This window comes from Varanus komodoensis, unplaced genomic scaffold (assembly GCF_004798865.1).
Source record: "Varanus komodoensis strain SLA01 unplaced genomic scaffold, ASM479886v1 scaffold7_1, whole genome shotgun sequence".
Lineage (NCBI taxonomy): Eukaryota > Metazoa > Chordata > Lepidosauria > Squamata > Varanidae > Varanus > Varanus komodoensis.
In genome coordinates this window covers 2777834-2795798 of record NW_025336479.1, presented here as the reverse complement: position 1 = coordinate 2795798, position 17965 = coordinate 2777834, and the positions used below count along the sequence as shown (strand labels likewise).

The window sequence follows — 17965 nt, the reverse complement described above, 5'->3', positions numbered from 1 at the left end:
AAGGGAAAAACCTTCCTTCTGCCTCCCACCAGCCTGCTCCATGAGATGACTCTGCCTTCTAGTATCATGAGAGGGTGAAGGGAAGAAGCCTCCCCATCCACTTTCTCCACAGCATGCATAATTTCGCATACCTTTAGCATTCCCCACCCCACTCGCCTTGCATGGAGGAACAGAGCACAGCATCTCTTCTCTTTGCCCAGCCACCCACCCACCGATTATGCTGGGCAGACATTTTTCCACCATGCTTAGCACAGAAATATTCTAGGTCCTTCCTCTTCTAGCCCCCAGCAGGCTAATAAACAGAATTGCAGGTTAGTACCTTGTATGCTTATATGCAAAGATAAGTTGTGTGATCATCTGGGAAATTCAGCTTTTTCATCTGAGATGTATACCATTGTAGGAAATGTTTCTGATAAGGTGTGATTCATTTTCTGCATCAGAGTCTGGAAGAAATCATTTTAATGCAATGTTCCGCTTTGGTTTGTGGTTACTGATTACAACATTAGTTTCTTTGTCACTTAAGAATAGTTGCACAATGTTGGGAAGTACTGAAACAGAATGTTAATTCCCATACAGTTTATAACAGTCTGCAAACACCTTGAAAACACTGCAAAGATTGCTAGAAGCCAACATGGATTTGTCATGAGCGAATCCTGCCAAACTAACCTGGTGTTATTTTTTGATTGGACAATCTCCCTGATGGATTGTGGGGATGATGTGAACATAATCTAGCTTAACTTTAGTGTGCCCCATGATATCCTAATTAGAAAACTAGCCAAAAGTGAGCTAGATGGAACAACAGTCAGGTGGATTCACAGTTGGCTATTAGAATTGGACTCAAAGAGTGTTCATCAACAGCACCTTCTAAAACTGGGGAGAACCACAGTGGGGAACCACATGGTTCTAGTAACTAGTGAGGAACCACATGGTTCAGTCCTGAGCCCAGTACACTTCAACATTTTTATTACTGATTTGGATGAGGAAGTACAGGGGATACTTATCAGATCTGCAGATGGCACAAAACTGGGTGGGATAGTTAATCTGGAAGGCAGAAATAAGATTCAAGGTGATAAGTTGGAGCATTGGGCTGAAAGCAACAGAATGAAATGCAGTTCAGAGAAATGCCAGGTTTTGCACCTAGGAAAAAGTAACCAAGTGCATTGTTACAGGGTGGGGAGTACTTGGCTCAGCAATCCTGCAAGTAAGAAGGATCTTGGAATTGTTGTAGATCACAAGTTGAATATGGGCTGCATAAAGGGCAAATGCTTTATTGGGCTGCCTTAACAGAAGCATCACTTCCAAATCAAGCAAAGTCCTAGTTCTCCTTTACTCAGCACTGGTGAGGCCTCATCTGGAGCACTGTGTCCAGCAATGGGCACCACAGTTTAGGAAAGATGGAGACAATCTGGAAAGAGTTCAGAGGGCAACGAGGGTGATCCTAGCACTGGAAGCAAAGCCCTCAGAAGAGACATTGAGAGAACTGGGCATGTTTAGCCTTAGGGGAAAGATGATAGCAGTCCACATGTACTTGAAAGGCTGTGGCAAAGAGGAAGGATCAAGAAGGATCTCTTCTTGAACATTTATTTATTTATTTATTTATTAAAACATTTTTAATAAATAAATATTTATTTATTTCCCAGAGTATAGGACACATACCCTTCTCTTGGTGCCAACTGGCCTTCCTGCCCCTACTGAACTTTTCTTTTATTTCTCCAGACTTTAAAAAATTAAGAATGTGTGTTGACTGAGCAGCTGGCATGCTGCAAAGTGAAGTGCTGCCCATCAGCACCAGGAGTGGCTTTGTGTTTCGTCCCCCACTGTTGCCTGGCAATTAGGTTCTGGAGCATGTTGCTTCTCTTTCACTCACACCAATTGCTCCCTGGGAAATGAGTGTTTTGTGAATAGTCATGCCTATTGTGCAGCTTATTTCATGACTGAGCAAGCCCCCCCATGTCAGCCTTTCTGTGAGAGTACCCATGGCACACGCAGCCTTCCAACGGTGTCCGCTGACTTGAAATGGTTGAGGCAGCTTGCTGTAAATCAAGCACTCCTGAGTTGTTTTTTAAGTGCAGGGTTGGATGACAGTTTCCACAGATTATTCATTTTTGAAATGAAGAATAACAGTGTTTTCCTAATTAAAAAAACTCTGGTTAAATAGGCATGTGGTTCTCTGAACGACTCTCCTTTAAATGCTAGATCTTGCGGGCTGGGGAATCAGAGGAGAATTAGTTAGGGTTTTAACTGCTTGGGGGGAACTCAAGCAAAACTCCACTTTACTGGGAAGACTTTACTGGGGTCCATCCCACTTGTTTCTGGAGCCTATTTCATTGCCAGCCTAGGACATAAAATAGGAACAAGCAGAACTGTTTCCTTAAAGAATATATAGACTCTTCTCTCGCTACTGAGAATATCACAGGCATCCCATTGCTTCAACTGTGGCTGATAATCAGTGTACAAGTAAATTTGTGATATTATTCAACTACTGCTCCTAAATTATTTATTTAATCAGTGTACAAGATTTCAAAATTACAAAATGGATTCAATAGAATTTTCCCTGAAAAGAAACAGAGCTTACAAATAAAAATCTGTTGCAGGTAGAAATAACCTGTAAAACCAAAAGTTCAAACACGACAGAAAGGCCAGTGAAAGCAGCTGGGCACAAAAACATACTCAGGCAGAGCATGATGAGCCCTTTATGGAAATGTTTTCTAGAAAGCCCTCTCCCTAGTTGCCCTTGGCAGTTGGGAAGTTTATGTTTCTGGGGGAAATGAATGCCTTTTAATCCCAAACCAGCTTGATCTGTAAAGGCTTCTACAGGACAGAAAATAGCAAAGCACAATTTAAAAATCAAATATATGCTGTGATTAATGGCACAATTCCATTTGATTTTGGACAGATGTAGGAAATGAAAACAATTCCTAGAGAAGCTAGCTAGCTAGCTTGCTTGCTTGATTTATTAATTTACCATTCTCTCCCCCTCTGCTGCCCCAAGAAGCTCAGGGCAGCTTTGTATGTCATCTCCCCATCCTCACCATTGATCCTCACAATAATCTTTTCAGATAAGTTGGGCTGAGAATGTGTGAGGGGTCCAGTAAGCTTTGTGACTAAGCTGAGCAGGGACTTTGGACCTGGACCTGAGTCTTGAGTCTAGCAGTCTCTCTGTTCCATCTCAGAGATGCTCTGCACATGTCAGAATCCAAAGACCATTCTGATGCCAGTTTCAGGGGAACAACCAGCATTCGTAGACCATTTGAGAGGCTGCTGAAGGTCCCATCTGTCCTCAGCTGGGACTGATAGAGGATTCCTTCTTAAAATGTGTGTTTGCCCCAACAGTCCCCACCAGAGCTTTGCCACCTGTCTACTCTTTTCCTTCCCAATGCATCCTGCTGTTTTGTCTGTCACTCAACCCACTTCCTTTCCATTTATTCCCAGGAGACAAGTCCAGTTCAGGGCTCTCCAACCAGCCCTACCACCTCTCCAGAAAGCAAAACCCCTGGATCTCCAGGAACCCAGCGCCCTGCCTCCCACAGACGAGAGGGGGCACCCGGGGCACAGGCTGGTGCACCAGGGGCTCCAAGATCAGCAGGCATCCCCACAGCCCAGCCAGGAGGTCCTGGAGTGCAGGGCCAGCCAGGCCTTGCGGGAGCAGAAGCTGCTTCTGCAGGGTCCCAGCCAGGAGCTGTCTCTCCTGGAACCCAGCCAGGAGGAGCGGCAGGAGTACAGCCAGCCCACCCTGCGGGTCAGCCAGGAGCTCCTGGAGCATTCCCAGGGGCCCCTGGCACACAGCCTGGGGCTCCTGGGGCCCAGGCACCCTATCCGGGGGCACCCGGGGCCTATCCCGGGGCTCCTGGGGCCCAGGCACCCTATCCGGGGGCACCCGGGGCCTATCCCAGAGTACTTGGGGCCCAGGCACCCTATCCGGGGGCACCCGGGGCCTATCCTGGAGTACTTGGAGCTTATCCTGGGGTTCCTGGGGCCCACGGGGCTCAGCCACCCTACCCTGGGGCTCCCGGGGCCCAGCCTGGGGCCCCCGGGGCCCAGCCACCCTACCCCGGGGCCCCCGGGGCCCAGCCACCCTACCCCGGGGCCCCCGGGGCCCAGCCTGGGGCCCCCGGGGCCCAGCCACCCTACCCCGGGGCCCAGCCACCCTACCCCGGGGCTCCCGGGGCCCAGCCTGGGGCTCCCGGGGCCCAGCCACCCTACCCCGGGGCTCCCGGGGCCCAGCCTGGGGCCCCCGGGGCCCAGCCACCCTACCCCGGGGCTCCCGGGGCCCAGCCACCCTACCCTGGGGCTCCCGGGGCCCAGCCTGGGGCCCCCGGGGCCCAGCCTGGGGCTCCCGGGGCCCAGCCACCCTACCCCGGGGCCCCCGGGACCCAGCCACCCTACCCCGGGGCTCCCGGGGCCCAGCCTGGGGCTCCCGGGGCCCAGCCACCCTACCCCGGGGCTCCCGGGGCCCAGCCACCCTACCCCGGGGCCCCCGGGGCCCAGCCTGGAATTACTGAGGCTGAGAGAGGTTATCCTAGTGTTTCTGGGGTTCAGCCGGGTGATCCTGGGGCCCAGGGTGTTTCTCCTGGAGCTGAGGCTGGAATTCCTGAGGCTCAGCCCATAGTTCCCTGGCCCACCCCATTCTACCCTAGGGCCCAGCTGGGCTGGCCTGATGCCCGAGCTGGATTCTTTGGCCAGCCTGCTTTTCCCTGGACTGCCCCTCTTGGATATGAGCCTAGCACTCCTCTTGCATTGCCAGCAGCAGGCCAACTCGCGGTGCCCCCTGGACCTGTTCTGGGCGCCACACCACCTACATCTCCGTTATTGTCCTCCGCAACTCCCATACAAGATGCGGAGACTCCGTCCTCAGGATCCTCCTTGGCCCCAGCCCGCTACGCTGATACCGTCGACGCGCTGCGCTCCCTTGCACAGTTGACTGACCTCTGCTTTTCACTGAGAGAACAGATCGGCTTGCTGGATCAGTACAAGTGCAGCCATGCTGACCTCCGTAGGCTGCAGGACTTCCTCACCGACGCACGTACGGTTTGCAGATGTACAAGATGGTCCTCCAAAGGTTTCAGATTTCGCAAACTGAGAAGCATTTGAGCAGATTCCCAGCAATGCTGCTCCATCAGTTTTTTTGTAGCCCGGCCAAGCAAACATATCAGGCTTTGGAAACTTGGTGCTACTATTTGGGAATTAGGCAGTGTTAAGCTGGGAAGGGATAATATATGCAGACATGGTGAGTTCCTTCCCTCCATGTCAGTGTGTATGAGGCAAGAATATCAGCACCGAGATCGAGGAGGGAGGGAAGCTTGGAGAGCCCCACCTTTTGCAAAACTATAGCAAATCCTTTAGGGCAAAGATCCCTGAGGGTTCAGTCCCTTGCATGTGTAGCTAGGGGGGAAAAGTCCTACAACTCCCAGAATGTTCAGCCAGCTTGGCTGCTTGGAGGGATGCTGGTAATTGGAGGACTTTTTTTCTGTTTGGATGTGTTCTTTAAGGGTAGGAGCCCCAGAACGGCCAAACCAAGAATGAGCACGCCCAGTGGGCATAGAATCTGGCTAACTACAAAGGGGTGGAGGGGAAACCAAGAAGGATGGGAGATTGAAGCGGAGTATCTGAAGTAACGGTGTGGCTGGCAAGTATCCTGAACAAAGCATCCCGCACTGCAACATCTTGTTGCAGGTCCCACTTGTAGAATGGAGTTATTCATTGGCACTCTTTCCTAAGGAGTGCCAATCCTTATATAGCCAAAATGGTACCATTCAATCCTAAGGAAAAGGTGCCTGCAGGCTTGAAGGAACCCCAAGATGGGCAGAATTACCTCCTGTCCCCCACTATTAGGGAGACGCAGGAAAGGAACATAAGAGATCCAAGCATGTTCCGGCAGCCGAGAATGCTAACTTACCGATAGGTCAAGTGGGTATGGAAAGCTGGAGAGAAGGGATGTGGCATAGAATACCTTGGAACACCAGGCTCAACATTTTGCTGCAAGTCCTGTTCACTTGTATCTATAATTCTCCTTCTTTGTTTCTGGGTAGTTTATAGGAGCTTTACCCTCATCCCACCTGACCTTCCAGAAAGGCTTGCCGCAATGAAGGCCATGGAGGACGACCTGAAAACCGAGAAAGAAAAGGTGAGCCAGCCAAACTTTCTGCCACTGGGTTTTCTCATGGGACATTTGCTCAGCCTCCAGAAGTGCTACATCCTCTGAAGCCATCCTTACATGCCTTTTTTATAAATCTTTGCATGCAGATTTTTCAGTGGTTCCTTTAGTTTGCTTACTGGTATATTTCACTTTTTGTTCCATTTGATCCAAAAAGGGTTTGGATTTTTTCACATTTGGTCCAAAAGGCTACTGAACATGGCTTATAAAGTGAACAAAATATACCTCAATCCAGTGGATCTCTACACCTGGTTAAGTGGGAAGTGTATAACTGGGGTGGAGGTGTTATATAGTCATCTACTGTATACTTCCTTGAGCTTTGAGAAATTCCAGAAACAGTGCTACCAGACCCCAGAATGGGTCTGCTGGGGTCTGTAGGACTTTTTCTGTCAAAACATGTGTAGTGTCACCAGTCTTTGCCCACACCCCTCCTTCTAAGCAGATCTCCTAACTAAAAGCTCTTAACACATGCCCCCTAACTAAAAGGTTTTATTAATTTAAAGTCGACCAGCTAGGCTGGCTTTGTGATACAAAAGGAGAGTATTGCAGAAGTCAGGAGCAAAAGACAGTAACAAAAAGTACTGTCAGTACTTCCCCTTCATGTTGTTCCTGCTGCTTGTTGACCAATCAGTGGGAATGTCTGATGCTACTCAGTGGGGCTGCCCTCGGGCAATCGGATCAGTAGTATTATGGTCACCCCCACCCAAGTCCATCTTTTCAAGTCCATCCCACAGAAGCACAGGTGTTGCTTGGTTCTCATCAGCTTCTTGACTTATCTCTGGACTTGTTGGCCTTGGCATTCCCACAAAGAATCCCAGTCCCACTTCCTAGTCCAGTGCGCATTCAGGTGCCCAGGCCACAACCTTGGAAGTCTGCATTTTAGAAGTAGGCCTAGTCTCTACGTAGAGGATTTCAGTTTCCTTTGAATGACAGAGCACCTGGAGACTTACGATGTCTCAGGAATTATGATGTCTCAGCTCAAAGATCTCTGTGACCTTGGACTTCACATTATACTGAACTGCAGAACCTCTTTCAGCCTTTGGACTGAATTCAGTTTTAGAAAACTAAATAAGCCTTCAGGGGCCACATGCTGTGGTGAGTGGACCAAGTGCAAAGCAGTGGGTCCAACCCTCGCCTCACCACCAACATACAGGTCGTCCCAAAAAAAAATGAGTAACTACATGTCCTAGGCAAACGAAATTAAATAGGCTTCATGTTGAACAATTAAAGATTTATTTATCAAAATTTGAACAAGAGATTCAAAGGGATGTAGATTTCATAACCGATTTCACAAAGCTTTGCAAACGTTCAATATGCACACTGCCTGTGCCACGACACATGTCAAGTCGGTAGTCCACCTCCTGCCAAACATGCTGTAGCGTGTCTTGCATAACGTTGTGTAACTAACAGTTTTTACACATTTTGTTAAAATTTGAGATCATTTGAGCAAGAATTGGCTATGTTATTAGACTACAAAATGATGCCAGTTTTTTGGGACACCCTGTATTTTAGCCTAAATTGGTTCCTGCTGGTAACAAAGCCTTACAAGAAGCATTTCAACATTTTAGGATGGAAGCAGGGGGTGCTCAAAGCCATAGAATCCCTGAATGATTTATGGCTGGCGGAAAGGGGCCAGGGAGTGGGCAGCCCCTTTGGAGAGAACTTGAAGGGCCAGATTGGAGCCCCGGGGTCCTGCCACTCTGCCCTAAGCCTCTTTGGCAAATCACCACTTTCTACCATGAGCCACTTTCAACAAAATCACTGACAGATCCATCAAACTCACCCCAGTGTGACCATTATTTCTTCTGAAAATAGTTACCTGTCTTCAAAGACATGCTGCCCTGACAAGACTGGGAATGCCGGGTTGTGCTGGTTCTCGGGTTACCCAGTCCCATGTGCTCTCCTTGCACCTGCTCCTGCTCCTTGGTTCATTCCTGGTTGTTGGGTTTTTCACCTCCTCACCCAGTTTAGTTCTCAGCTTTAAAGAAAGAGCTCAGATCCAGGAAACCCAGCACTGAATCCATTAGTTTAATATTGTCTCTAGGAATGCTTTCCTTATCCTCTAGAACATGGGCAGGGAACTTTCATCCTTCCTACTTTTCTTGAACTACAAGTCCCATTACCACACCTATTGGCCATGTTGGCTGATGGGAGTTGGAGTCAAATGCCACCTGGAGGGAACTGTGTTCCCTGCCCCTGCTCTAGACCTAAGTGCAGTTCTGATTAGTTCTAACAAAAAGGAAGTCGTGAGCGGAGTCGGGGGTCAGACTAGATGGCCCAGGAGGCTCCTTCTGACTTGCTCTGTTTCTATGAGTCGGGTGCACAGTTACAGTTGCTTGCAGCGGGGCAGAATGGAGCCCTTTTCTCACAGGCAGTGTTTTCTTTACAGGAAAGTTTGAGTTCTGAGAGAGCACGATTCTTTAAGAGAAACATAAATTTTGTCCCCCTCTTTCTCCTTCGCTTCCCCGTGATTCTAGTTGAGCAAGATTCAGAAAGTGATTGAAGGAGAGGTGGAACCCATGTCGACAGCAGAGAAGGTGGAAGGAGCTGGGCAGATCAACATGCAGATAGGTTATCTCAGGTAAAAGAGCGAGCCCACAGAGCAGGGGCAGACAACTTCTGGAAGCCCCCTCCCCAAATGTTGCCACCAAAATTTGGCCGCTACTGAGTGCTATAGTTGTTAAATTTAATTAGTTTCCAAGCTGAGTGCCACTGTTTTGCAGTGCTGCAGGCAGCTCTTTTATTTCCAGGGAAATTTTTAAAAAGAAAAGCAATTAGGAGGTCAATGGAGGGACATCAGGAGGGTGATGGAAGCTCAGCTGGGGAGAGCACATGGCCATGGTCCCATGTGTTGCCCATCCCTGCACTAGATGTTGAGGATCTGTATCCCAGAGGACCCCTTAACCATTTCAAAACTAAGATTCAATTCCAATAAGAAGAACCACACAGGAAGAGGGAGGTCAGGCAGTGAGCTGGCTAAGAGGAGAGCAGCATTCCCCAACCTGGTGCTTCCCCAGATGCTTTGGACTACAGCTCCCAGCATTCCTGACCATTGGCTATGTTAGCTAGGGCTGGTAGGAGTTGAAGTCCTAAATGTTTGTTGGCACCAAGATGGAGAGGGCTGTACCAGAGCAAGAAATGGCACGGAGACCTGACTGAGATCAGCCAGGGAACTTTCTTCCAGGTAGTGCTTGAGAGGTGAGAAGTCCAGAGAGGATCGAGGTAGAAACTTTCCCAGATAGGCAACCTTCCTGCAATATGACCCAAACAATATGTTGCTGGGAGATTCTTGGACACTTCGGGCTCATTTCCCCTGAGTAGCATGTGACTGTGTTGTGTGATGTCGCCATGCGTGACATCGTCCCCTTTTGTTGGTTCCCTGGGAGACATCAGGATAAGGACTCACCTACTTATAAGAGGTATCTTGGGCCTGAGCAGAGCCTCTTCTTTCCTGGGTCCCAGGAAAGGATTCATGCACTGGCCCCTGCCCATATGGCTCCTGTACTGCAGCGCTCATCACAGTAGTGTGGGACCTTGCCATATTTATGGCTAGAGGCAAAGGTGTCACATCCCCAACTGAGGAACCAAGAGTTGTCGGAGCACAACCACTGAGAGAAGGGATGCTGCATAGATGCCATGTGGGTGTTTCCTCCATGCTCTGAAAACTGGAAGAGCTGCAATGTTCTGTTGAGTCAAGAATTCTAGATAAAGGATACTCCTGTCAAAGGAGGGCTCTTGGCAATCCTAGGGCTGGCTTAGGATGTCCCTTATAAAGCTTAGAAGAGAGATCTTGAAGCACCCGCCCCCTCAGTGTGAAAGCCTCTATTCCAGTCTCCCGCAATCTCAACCTGTCCAGATATTTTAGACTTCAGTTCCTTCCTGCCCCGCCTGGAACAACCTGTGGGCAGGAATGCTGGAGGTTGTGATCCAGAACATCTCGCGGTCAACAGGCTGGGGAAGGCTGCTGCAGCCCTGAGCCATGCAAGCCCACGAGATGCCCCTACCTTGCTTACCTGTCCTGGACATTTCTGGGGGAAGGGGTCAAGTGAGGAGCTGCCTGAATGACTTCCTCTACCCTTGGGGCATTTTGTGTTGCCATGTGATTTGTTGGTAAACAAATCAAATCTCCACATAATGCAGAGAAGCCTTGGGAGGTTGAATTAAGCAGGCACCAGGAGGTATTTGGTAGGCTACTTTCCATGAGCTACCCTCAATTTGCCCCTAAACTGGATCGAGGGGCACATGCGTGTGCTCAGGGGTTTCCTATGATGGACAAAGGGCACGTGCACCTAGTCCAGAATGATTGTTTCAGTTGGGCAAGTGACTCCTCTCTATTGTGGTGCAGAGCAACAGTGCAGGATATAGAGAAAGAACTAAAGGAGCTGAGAAGCAAGCAGGAGCTGGGGAAAGCCACGCTGGAACAGTCGGTGACTGACACTGCCTTCTACCTCCAGGAACAGGTCAGCAAGCGGACTCAGGATGAGTAGAGGCTGTTCAGGTTTTCTTCCTGGCTGCCCAGAGGCAGCCCTGGATACCCCTCAGGGCACTCACTCGCGAGGTCTCTCCTTGGAGCCCTTGCCCTTAGTGAGAGGGGTCTGGTCATACGGAGAGCAATGGCACAAGCCTGCCCTGCCCTGGGGCAAGCCTGCCAGGTAACTGCAGGAAAGAGGCTTTGTTCAGGCTCTGCCCCAAGTCAACACCTGCCTTGCCAGGAGTACCAGCAGAGAGGTGTCGTGATTCTTTCCGGGTGATTAACTCCCCAGACCCACCTCTTCCGGCTTGCCCTGTGGCATGCAAGTTGGCTCTGGTGGCTGATGGCTTGAGTCCATCCTTGGCTCAGGAGTTTGCAAAAGTGCCATTGCAGCCCATATACTGTATTCAGGAGTTGCAGTCATGCTAGTGGCAAGCAGACCCTGTGCAGAGGGTTGGGGGACATCCTAGAGGCAGCTTTGATCTAGCTTGTGGGGGGATCTGGTAGCCAGCACAGTTCCCCTTCCTGCTGCATTTCTCCCTGGCATCAGTGCATGTGTACTGCACCCCCGTCGAAAAGCTGCAAGATCCTACAGTTCGGCACAAGGGTAGTTCCCTGGTCTTAGGCTCTTCAAAATTGCATCCCTAATTTATTACAAAGAGGCTGGCTCACACTCTGGCTGCCTCTGCCCAGAGGGACAGATTTTGCTTCCTTGCTTCCTTGCTGCCTTGTGGAGCCTTTATCTCTCAGGTTACCAGCTTCTGAAAGCAGGGAGACAGGGGTGGGCTGCTGGGCAGGCTTCAGCACTCCCTTCAAAGCCATTTGATCTGCAGCCATTTGCAGGTGATAATCTCATTAGTTCTGTGCCCTAGAAAGTTTCACCTGCTGAATACTTTCTGTTAGTCTGATTTTAAACCTCTGGATTTATATTAAACCTAGGTCAGGGTTGTTTGGATTGTTGTGGAGGTTTTCTCTTTTTCTTGCCCCCACCTGGGGCGGGGGGAAGCCTGTTTATTGCCTACAGCAGGGGTGGCGACCTGCAGTCCCAAACGCTTCGGGAAGGCTGCAAGTTGCCAGTCACACACACACACACACACACACACACACACACACACACACACACACGGGCTAGGGGGTGTGAGCCACTCAGTATCAGAGGTGATTGGATGGGACTGTGGTGCACAGAGGAATAATGTAAATCTTTCCTTTCCCATTGTGGGCCTGAGAAAAGTTGCCCTCCCAAAGCCTTAAGGGTGATGGTAGGGTCAGGTGGCTGGTTCCCATCGACATCCATGGAGCCGTTTGTTCTGGAACTATTAATTTTAGGGGTGAGTGGCTTATGGCGTATCTTTCCTGGCCCTGAGCTTTTGGCAGCTGACATTGTCTAAAGCTTTTCCCTATATATATATGTGTGTACGAGTAATTTCTTAGAAACTTATTTTTTTAAAAGGCCAAACAAAGATAGTTGTGCTTATCTGTGAGAAAAAGAAAACAAAAGCAAGATCCACTTTTAGGCAATGCCCTTATTAGACTAAGCCAAGTTCCCACAAAAATGTGCAAGGTTTTGAGTTCTCCAGATTTCTTCTTCCAGATTTCTAGCCTCCAGGCGAGAAGTTTTTTTGCATCACTTAGCCTGCTGAAGAGTTCTGAAGAGAACTGAAAAACCTTGCACATTTTGGTGGGATTTTGGCTGGTCCTAATCAAGGTGTTGCTCAAGTGTGGGTTTTATTTTTAAAGTGAAAATTGAACCTTAGAGGAGTGTTGCTAAGTTCTGCCAAGCATTCTTTTGGCTGTATGTGTTCCTCATGTTTCTTTATGCCTTTGCATAAAGAGGGCAAGCCAGGCAGAGCCCAACAGCCTGATGCTGCACTAGGAAATAAGAGACGTTCTGTGGTACCTCCCCAGCTCTGAAACTGAGCCCCGCTTCTTGCCCTTGCCCACAGTTAGACAAGCTTAGATCTGTCATAGAGAATATGATGAACTCGTCGTCCGCCCTGCTCTCCATGAGCATGCCACCGACCCCGGAGCCTGGGCTGGCTCAGGTCCAGGGCACCTGCGCCGCATGCAGCTTAGATGTCAGTGAGAAGGTCAGCCAGCTGTTCAAGCGCTATGAGCAGCTGCAGGATTCGATCAACAACTTTATGTTGAGGCAGGCGGAAGGCAAGTTGGCGAAGAAACCCAAGCACCGCCAGGTAAGGCCAGCACCAGCAGGCGGCAGCAGTTGTTCATCCCAGGTTTGGCAGTGCAGAGCGGAGGATACGTGAGTCCCGTGGGTGGAAAGAGGTCTCCTGGAAAACAGTGGGGATGGAGGCCTGGTGTGAAATCTGCACCACCCCAAAATGGAAGAGGAGAGCCACCCACCCACCGCCTTCATTTCCTTCTGAGCCCCCATGTGTGGCCCGGAGACATTCGTGGGAAAAGGTGGCAGCGGCCGGAGGCCCTCCCTCGGCTTTGCGGTGACCCCAGCTGCAGGCAAAGGGAACAAGTAGGAGCGGCAGGGCCCCAGAGCTGCCATGTTGCCTCCCCCAGGGTTTCAGCCAGAAATCTTTCCCAGCCCTGCCTGGAGAGGGCAGAGTGTGAAACCCGGACCCCCTCCATATGAAGCATATGCTCTGTCCCTGAGCTGCAGCCTCGGCTGCATGAAGGCCCTCCTGCACACACCTCCTTCGGGCTCCTCTTTCCAGCGAAGGAGTGCTTATGGAGCAACCATCTTCCCCCCATACATTATACCTGTTAATCCTCACACAGCGCCAGTTTCAGGGCTGCTGTGGCCCCATTATGAAGCATGTGGCTGCCCCTGTGTGTGCCCTTCCCTTCTGAAGGTCACAGAAGAAATGGGGGGGGGGGTCTGATCCCTCCAGTATTCAACAGGTGCTGGACGTTTGGCCATAACCCTGCCACAGCCCCTTGCTGGCATGGTTTCTGGGGGCCAGTTTCCAGGCCACGGTTAGTATAATTGATCCGTCCCTGCTGAATCTGCAGCTACCACCTCCACCTATCCTCGCATTTCGTAACTCAAAATGTGTGACATCCAAGGAGAGCATTTGTGTGCGGGAGCCACACTCGGCTTACATTTTGCCACTCCTTGTTCTTGGTCATCTGCTTCTTACCTTCCAGATTTCAGCTGTCTTAACCATGCGCAGGGGTCAGGAGCAGATTTTGGAATTATGCGAGAGTCATACAATGACTCCTAGAGAACTTGGGTGGTGGGCCAGGAGCCCCTGCCTTCAATGCTTCACTTTGTCTGCTGTCTTATCTATGTTTCAAAATAGCTGAAGGAATTGTGGTTTCTTCCTTTTTGCTTAAAAAGACCCTTGGGAGATGAAAACCATCTATTGAGAAATGGCGCATCTGTGCATTTCTCTGGTCATTCTTTTCTTGCTATCTGCTGACCTGAATTTCGGGATACAGTGTGTGAACCCTGTGGCCAGATTGTCACTTATTCTGTCTACTGGATCTCTGGTTTTATTGCAAAAGATCATGGGAACTAAATTGACTGATGGGAATGTGCTTTTTAAAAAATGGTCTATTTCCCGAAGGATGGAGATAATGAGGTTTCTGTCAAAGACCACATATGTTTCAGGAATTTGGCTATTGCTCTCCTGCTTTTCAAACTTCCACCAGTGACGGCTGTAAAAGCTGTGTGCTGACACCACAATCCAACACAGTTCAAGTGTGCTTACATGCTCATTGATTTAGCTGCCCTCTCTGTGTTGAACACTCTGTGGATTGTGGCCAGAGTCATTAACAATCCAGTTTCCCTCCTGAGTCAAATTTAACATGATTCTGAGGCTGTTAACATAAAATTCCAAGGCTAAAGAAGTTCAAGGCATGTTATGTGAATGTGCATAATGCCCGAGGAACACTTCGTGTATCCAGACTTACAGTAGGGCCAAGAACTGGGTGTGTGGGTGTTGGGGGGGGTGGGGAGCGGGTGTGCATGAATCTCTGCTGTGCATACCTTACATAGCCTGTGGACAGAAGAGATTCTGTGCAAAGGTACTGTAAGCAAAGAATTAGGGGGCTTTGCAGGCTTTAAAGGTCACCCACCAGAAGCAAATCCTCCTTTCCAAATTCCTAAAGACTCCTTCATCTGCATTCCAGTTGGGTCTTTGTTTGCTTTTCTTCTAACCCACACAGTGGGAATCGTTTCCTGCCATCCCTTTGAGCGGCCATTTTTCCTTTGACTACTTTTCATGTTGCTGGTTTATACCTGCCATCTTCAGCCTCATGCCCTCCAGAATTACACATTCCATCATCCCTAACTAATAACTGAGGATTATGGCAGTTGTAGTCTAACACATTTGGAGAGGTCCAGGTTGGGGGTGGCTGCTTAGACTACAGTTGATTTTGTCAGTATTCCCTCCCTCCCTCCCTCCCTCCCTCCCTCGGGAAGTCGTTCTCCAGAAGTTCTCAGTGAAATTAATGGCAGTTGTGTCCTAGCAAGTCTGCTCATTCCTGAGGGGGTTTCCAATTAACTCCCTGCCGGCTGCTGTGATGGGGGCGGTCTTTCGAAAGTCAGGATGTTTGGGCTCCTGGGAGCAGGCTTTGAAGGCTAAGTGGAACCTTCTCAGTTTCATGGTTGCTCTCCCCGAACATGTTGTCTTCACCAATCAGGATGAAGAAATGCTTAGCCAGATCCAGAACACCATCCTGCAAGTTCAGGACGAATGTGAGAAGCTGAATTCCACCACAGGCAGCCTCATAGAAGATCATCGCCAGAAACAGAAGGAGATCAGTGTAGGTGATCTGGGGGCAATGTCAGACGGTGGGGCCTGGAGGAGGGGGTCTCTCCTGGAGGCGGTAGGGAGGGTGCTGAATCTCAGTTCCGTGGGTTGTTAAGGACTGTGGTGCTTACTATGAAATGGGAATGTCGGCTCTCCTCCCTTCCCCGACTGTGAATGGAGAAAGCGGGCAGTTCAGACAGTGCACTCATCCCTGTCTTGTAGCAGGAGCAGCAGCTCTGAAGGCCTAGCCAGGTCCGTAGGGTTGCAGGTGAAGCAGCTGTGCCTCCAGCGATGTCACTGAGGCTCCTCCTAGAGTAGTCAGGCTATATGTGGCATTTTTGGGGTGCATCCTGTTCCCCAGGAAGTGGTGCAGGGGCTAGCAGTGTTTGTGGCAAGCCACCCCAGGTGTTTTATGGGGGGCAGATGCCGTAATAACCTTGCAAGCCACTGTGGGCTCCTTGGAAGAGGAAGAAAGGTGGGGTAGAAATGCAATGCAGTGATATTAATCAGGAGGGTGGGGACTCGGAGGAGGGCTTTCTCAGCGGTGGCGCCTAAGTTATGGAATGCGCTCCCCAGAGAGGTCCGCCTGGCACCGTCGTTATTTGTTTTTCGGCGCCAGGCGAAGAGCTTTTTATTTAAACAGCATTTTAAATATTAATACTATTGAATTTTATCTGGCCAGGGCGGCTTATTTTATATTGTGTGTGTGTGTGTATTTTAAATTATTATTATTATTATTTTAATGTATATATTTTAATTTTTATTTATGTGGTTCTAATTTTTTGTTGTAAGCCGCCCCGAGGCTTCGGCGAATGGGGTGGCATAAAAATGTTTTAATAAATAAATAAATAAATAAATAAATAAATAAATAAAATATTAGTAGGCCAATGAGTAACTGTCAGCCAGGATGCCCTTGATGGGGAACCCAAAGAAAGATAAGAGATTCTTGCTCCACCTTACAGACAAACACATTTGTTTCGGCACATGCTTTCATGGACTATAGTACATCTGACTAAGTGGGCTCGAGGTCATGAAAGCTGATGCCAGAATAGGTTTCTTCTTCTGTAAGGTATCACACAGTGCTCTCTCTTTGTGTTGTAATAAATTAACACATCTGCCCTCTGGAAATTGTTCCAGAGAAAGACGGAATATTAAACTGCCCAATGTCTTACAGCAGTGGAAAATACATGCCTTTTCTGAACAGACACCAAGAGCAAGTTGCTTTCCTCATCTTGACTGACGTCTGGCAGGACTGCCAGGTCCCCCATCGGCCACTTAACCTCCTTTCTGTGTGGCATTGATTCCCCAGAGGTGGAGTCAGCAGGCATAAAACCTGGAGACGTGATGCAGGGTGAGCAGTTTGTGGGCCTCCAGATTTGTTTGGACTGCGGTGTCCACCATCCTTTGTTAGCTTGATCCAGTGGGAGTTGTAGGCTAAAACATCTGGAGACTCATAAATTACCCACCCCTGCAGTAAAGTCTCACCTGCATTTAGTGGAGTGGGACCAAACACAAAGGACGGGGCTCCCAGGTGCTTTCAACAGCTGTGCAGGAGAGGGTGTTTCAGAAGCGGTGGCTCACAGGACAACTCCTAATGGTGCACGACTGATAAACCAGTCTGTTTCTGGTTCATGTCAGTTAGTTTCTCATGTATTTCTCGTGTCTCTTCCAATTTCTGCATCGGTGATTTTTAAAAATAAGGCTTACAAATTGCATTTATGTTTGCATGCAGTTTTCCTCAATGCATACTTTTCTGCATGCAGCTTCCCCTATTATGTGTATTTTGCTGCAAACCAGTTTTGCTGAGAACTGTACCCAAGTGTGCCATCTGAAGAATAAATGCAGAAAATGTGAATGGGTCGATTCACTTATGGATCCAGACCAAACAAAATTCTCCCCCTTCTTAGCAGGAACTTTTTCCTCTTTCACATCTGGCCACCTTGTATGTTCCTCAGTGCAAACTGGAGTTGCTGGTGGCAAAAATAGTTTCATTTCCTTCTCTTTACCCTTCTTCATTAATCCAGGCAGTAATATAATAGGTTGCTTAGTCCACGCAAATCATCTTTATTTCACAACTTGACACTTTACAACATACCAGCCTATAATCTGTTAATTCTAATAAAGTGGAATTAGAAGTATTTGTGGACCCAGAATGTGGGGATGTGGTTTGCAACATCCGAGCCTAATGAGGCATAGGGGAGTGTCATGTATATCCCTGCTATCCAAAAGACGGGAGGGGATTAAAGATGATGACTGTATAGAAATTGAGCCTCAGTGGTAGGCAACTTTGATCCCTTTGCTCTTTTGTGCTTCTTCAAGATGTTGTTCAAGTCCCTGGAGAAGCTAGAAAACCAGAAGGCAGACAAAGATCACATAGTTATGGAAATTGACGTGGTAAGAAATACCCTCCTGATCTCATGCATCCCCAGAGGCATGGATGATGCTCCGGGGTTCTGCTCCCAGCTCTGCAGGGCAGTTCTGAGCCACGGACTTGCGCTGTCTTTGCTCTTCTGCTGCTGCTGTTGCTGCTGTTGAATGGGGATCCTGGTGCACACCTTCCTTTTGGGGTCAGGGCAGATATGGGGGAGATGCTCTTGGCCATTCATCTGTGGC

General features: G+C 49.1%; 1 protein-coding gene across 1 annotated transcript in view; it reads left to right on the top strand.

The window, feature by feature from the left end:
* QRICH2 (glutamine rich 2) overlaps positions 1-17965 on the top strand; it is a 48512-nt gene that overhangs the window by 13883 nt on the left and 16664 nt on the right. The window contains exons 5-11 of the mRNA XM_044453920.1: positions 3433-5023; positions 6030-6124; positions 8632-8735; positions 10500-10614; positions 12569-12817; positions 15243-15365; positions 17672-17746. Coding sequence (XP_044309855.1) covers positions 3433-5023; positions 6030-6124; positions 8632-8735; positions 10500-10614; positions 12569-12817; positions 15243-15365; positions 17672-17746 — 2352 coding nt within the window. The remainder of the gene's footprint in view (positions 1-3432; positions 5024-6029; positions 6125-8631; positions 8736-10499; positions 10615-12568; positions 12818-15242; positions 15366-17671; positions 17747-17965) is intronic.